The sequence below is a fragment of the Rhagoletis pomonella genome, unplaced genomic scaffold (assembly GCF_013731165.1).
Source record: "Rhagoletis pomonella isolate Grant_MI unplaced genomic scaffold, Rhpom_1.0 Rhpom_scaffold_00002, whole genome shotgun sequence".
Classification (NCBI taxonomy): domain Eukaryota; kingdom Metazoa; phylum Arthropoda; class Insecta; order Diptera; family Tephritidae; genus Rhagoletis; species Rhagoletis pomonella.
This window is the reverse complement of record NW_023458556.1, coordinates 33,834,526-33,839,585: the sequence shown is the minus strand read 5'-3', so window position 1 is coordinate 33,839,585 and position 5,060 is coordinate 33,834,526. Positions and strand designations below refer to the sequence as shown.

Genomic DNA, 5,060 nt, shown 5'->3' with positions numbered 1-5,060 from the left:
CTTTAATTACAATCAGTTAAACTAGCTAAAAAAACTATTGTTAAAAAGTTCTCTTAATATGCAAACGTGAAAGTATACATAGTTTGTACGCAAATGTGTGGATTTCAAGTCAGTCGTCATTTTATTTATACCTCTAAAAATATTTGTTTTTAAAAATATTTATTTCCAAAAATTGTCCAGACCTGCGTTGAGCTTTCAATCGCAGCTCTGAAAAGTTGAACTACTCAAACCGCACGTCCCTCTTTTAGTGTTCAGAATTTGTACTTATTTAACTTTTTCCTAATATTTTCGTTTCTCTTCTTTATCCATTAACTTTAGTTAAACACGTTTCTGTAAGCAACTCATCCGCAGTTGACTTCCGTAATCGTGTTTAGCCAACAGCATTTCCTGGTACTAATGCGTTCTAGAATTACACAAGCGGAGCAAAAGTTCAGCGCAAAGACATTTCAAAAAAATAGAAGTGAAACGAGGAAAAGCTTGGTGCAATGGAAATGAGATAAATATTAGTAAAATACATAGATTAAGTACGCAGTGCAAATACAAAAAAACATTTACTAATATGTACTGCTGCGTGTACGAGTTTTAATCGGCTAGATATTCTTGGCGTATGAGTAATTTAGAAAATAATAATTTTGCATCAAATTTAACATGTGGCAGTAGTTAACTTTTAGATTTGTTTTAAGAATCTATACCAAAGTTTGAAATATCAAACTTATACTCTAGGGCCGTCTTTGTTAAAAAAAGTAAAGTTCAAACAAAAACGCGGTAAATTGAACTGAAATAAATAAAATTATGTATTGTCCACCACTTCAATTTTTTACAAAAATTACTTGTTTACTCATTAAACCAAATGGCATGCATATGTGGCAACATTTGGAAGCTGTGAAGAGCTATTTAAAAAATATGTATTATCTTCATTTCAATAAAAAAAATATGTATATAAATATTCGTTTTATCATTTTTCATTTTAAACTTGTTCTATATTCACTATTTCTTCTTTATTTACTTCGCAGGTGGATCTTCGGCATATCGACGAACTCAACGGCACAAATGTTGTAGAAGTTGGTGTGGACTTATCAGAATTTTACACATCAGTCGAATGGGATATATTAGAAGTTCCTGCAGTGCGGTAAGTTATCCACTTACATATTTGTTATTTTAGCTATTCATATGTTGCATAAAATATCAAAATCTTCGGGGAAACTGTCTAAAAGTAAATGTAAATCTTATATCTAAGCAAACATTTATTTTAAGCTCAAAAATAACTACACCAGCTAAACGATATTTTCTTTATTAATTGCAAATGACTTCATAAAATTCACTTTATGTAGTTTTTCATCTACCTCTTCTTATCGGCAGCTAAAAACCAAAGTAAATTCGCTTAGCACTCTGAGTCGAACGTAACTAAAACAAAAGCTGCTCTTCTCACTTACTACCGTCAGAAATGTAGTGAATATCTCACTCAGCAATGGCTGGCCATAGCCAAGTGGTGTGAGGAGTGTTCTACTACTTGGTGGGCCCAGATTCGATTACTGGTTTGACAAATATCCACATTTTTTTCTATAGCGCGTGCACCGCAATCACAAAACACAGAGCGTATTCCTGCATACATATAAGCGTCATCCGCTTTTCGGAGGCGACGCGGCAATGCTAATCTCTTTGAGTTTACAGCTGCAACAACTAGGGTTGTACGTGGATCCCATTCTAGCTGTATGTTCCAGTGTCCAGTGATCGTGGCTGTTAATCCGACGATTTTTTTAGCTCTTAGAAGGTTTTACGTTTTTGATTTTTACTATTGGGAATAGGTGTTCCTTTTGTGTTATAGGTTTTAGGATGTGATTCGTGAGAGTTGCTACTGCGGCCAGACAGTTTGTTGGCTCGGCTTCCAACTCTGATCCAGACTTAGCAAATTTGACAGACCTCTTGTTATTCCTAGGGCCGGGTACTAAGACGAGTGACACATCCATTGTTTCGGTGTAATCCGTGACTAATTACAGTTTTTATTATTGATGGTGCCGTTTCCAAAAATGCTTGGTTATCTGTGGAAACGTATGCTAATTGTACTTGCTCCTAGTTACACTGTTTGTTTTTTAATAGCCTTCAGGTGCCCCTAGCACTTCCACTTAGAAGTTCGAAACGAGAGAGGGCGTAAATAATTTCAAAAAATTATCCCAATTCCGCAACGCAGTTCATTTCAGGCCAATCAGTTTAGAATCCAGCAGAATCCTCCTCGATTATCTTGCCTCTACTCAAACCCCATTTATTTAGAAGTGAAAGTCACCTAAAATTATATATGTTAAAAAAGTTTTGTTGCCGAATATAGGCGAATTTTTTCCTGTAAGGCATATATAATTAATAATATGATTTTTAGTAATTTATAACTTAATCCAAGCTATATAGTGTGGAAAATGGATTCCTTGACCCAAGAATGGCGAAAATATATCTTAAAAAATTTTTTTAAAGTTCAATACATCCTGTTTTCAGGTAAAATTACAATTTAAAACTTTTTTGGAAGATCCTAGGTATTCTTTTTATTTATGGAGACAAAAAAAATGTGAATTTTAAACACTGTGCACCAAGTAAATTTTTTTATGCAAACCTTCCCCTGTTAACAAGCCAATGTTTTTTTTTATTACTAAGAAGAAGATAAGTATCCCAATGGGTAATATTTCAAATTATTCAAAATGAGGTGCTTATAAATTAGGAACAATTTACTACATACATACATACATAGAAAAGTTAAGAGACTAGCCAAAGTAGATGATTCGTGGCTGCGATCGTCTCCTTTTTCCTTAAAATTTGTATTCACTAGCGAAGTAGTTGATTATAGTGCTATTTATGAAGGTGTCCTTAAATATTAAAGTGACAAAAAATTAACATTTTTTATTGCAACTACATATGCTCTTCTGTGTTTTTCCAAATGATTATCTCTGTACATTAGACTGCATCATTCCCCATACAAAAAAAAGAATCGGTACTGTGTGTCCATTGGAATATATTTCGGAAAAATACTAAGATACACATGACCTGGACCGATTTGAAAATACCTGCAAAAATGGAGTGTTGTATGAATAAAAATAGTTTCGTACATTTTTTGTTTTTTTTGTTTTTTTTTAAATCCCCTCACACGACAAAACGGTTTAAGCTTAAAAAATTTGCATAAAAATATTTTTAAAAATTTGTTTAAAATGTTTAACGGAATCATAATTTTGAGATTTTTGATGCTGTTTTTTAACTTTCTTCAAAGATTGATATAAGAAAAACTTCAATAACTGAACCTAAACTACTCCGATATAGACTTGTGAGGTATCATTGGTATTTTCTCACCCTTTTTACTTCTTTGCTAATAAACTCATTCAAAGGATGAAAGAGAAAAGTATGATGAACGAACATCATTCAAAGTTGAATTAAGATGTGTTGGTATTTGAAAAAAAAAAAAATTAGACACGAATGATTTTTTTTTTTGGACAGGAATAAAAATAGTGGGAAAATACCTTTCTACTGAGATCCCATAAGTCTAAATCCGAATAGTTTTGGCCTAGTTATTCAGTTTTTCGTAAATCAATCTTTGAAAAAAGTAAAAAAAAGCGTATTACGATTCTGTTAAAAAGATTTTTAAATATTTTTATGCCATTTTTTAAGCTTAATCTGTTTTGTCATCTGAGGTGACTTTTTTCAAAAAGTTCTTTCAAAAAACTATTTTTATTCATATAAAAACTAAATTTTTGAAGGTATTTTCAAATCGGTCCAGCTCACGTAAATCTTAATATTTTTCCGAAATATTTTGGTGGACGTCGTAAAATATAATAAATTTTGTAATCCCGGCGGAATAACCGCAACTTTTTTTTTGTGATGCAGTCTAATGTACATGTATGTTTGACATTGCTCTCTTCCTAAGATGTTAACGAAGATGTGTGTATGTGCGTATTGAGTTGGCAGCATAAATTTGACAATGCAAATTGCCATTTGCCTCGTAACAAGACATCCCTGGGCAGTTTATGTACGACATATGTTTTATCCCCTAACGCATGAATACATGTATTTACGTAGTATAAATATATGTATGTACGTGCATAACTACATAGGAAATATTAAGACAGTTTGTCTTCGTCACAATTACACTCAAGGGAAACACGTGGACAGTCAGTCGACATGGCAATAAACTAAGGCCTGTAAAAAGTAGGCGACCTTTTATTAAGTGACTATCGCATTGTGCGCCCAAAACATGGCTACAACGATGATGACACAATGTCACGTGCTGCTTTGCCATCAAGCAAAAAACGTGCGTATAAAGATTGTGTATGAATGCGAATAAGAAAAAAGTAAAAGGAAAAAAAAACAGTTTCTTACAGAAAAAAATATTAATGTGTGAGAAGACAAGCACACATACATAACTGCAAACATACTTATTTCCCAAAAGATTATAAAGCTATAGACCTTGCCTCATGAAAAAAAAACTCAATAAAGGTATGCCTTCATGTGTCACAAAAGCCATGAGCCCACACATTGCCAACTATGAGTAAAAGAAAATAGTAGCTGCTACGAGTGCCAAGAAAACTATGCACTTTTCATAACCATCAAAATTTCAGTTAACAACTCAACTTAGCTCACATTTTTGCAACGCCTTTTAACTTTTGGTCTTTGTTTGTTTTTTTTTTATTTTTTATTCTTTTTTTTTACTTTGTCTTTTCTAACTTTTGTCTTTACTGCACGCTCCATTTTCCTAACTGCCATGATGCCAGAAGCGATGTAAAGAACTACTATTAAAAAGGCGAATATAAAAAAGTTGCTTGCAAAAAGCCTTTGGCGTGACAAAAGCCAACAAGCACTCACGCATTTATGAGAGTATGTATGCAAGTATGTAGCAGCTAAGGTGTCAGCTGCTCTCTTTGTTGTTTGAACTACTGCAGTGGCATTTTTGAGGCGTTTGTGAAGGCTTTTGTGTGTGCGGCGTGCATGCTTTTCTATGCGTTGCTCACATGTGTTGCACTATTTTTTTCTGTTCCACCTTTTTTTTAGGTTCGTAGTTTCATATTTGTTTTAAGCTGATGTGCATACGT

General features: G+C 33.2%; 1 protein-coding gene across 1 annotated transcript in view; it reads left to right on the top strand.

The window, feature by feature from the left end:
- Positions 1-5,060, top strand: part of LOC118733504 (acetylcholine receptor subunit alpha-like) — a gene marked incomplete at both ends in the record, with an annotated part of 96,048 nt that overhangs the window by 11,079 nt on the left and 79,909 nt on the right. Inside the window, 1 exon segment of the mRNA XM_036462911.1 lies at positions 1,014-1,129. Coding sequence (XP_036318804.1) covers positions 1,014-1,129 — 116 coding nt within the window.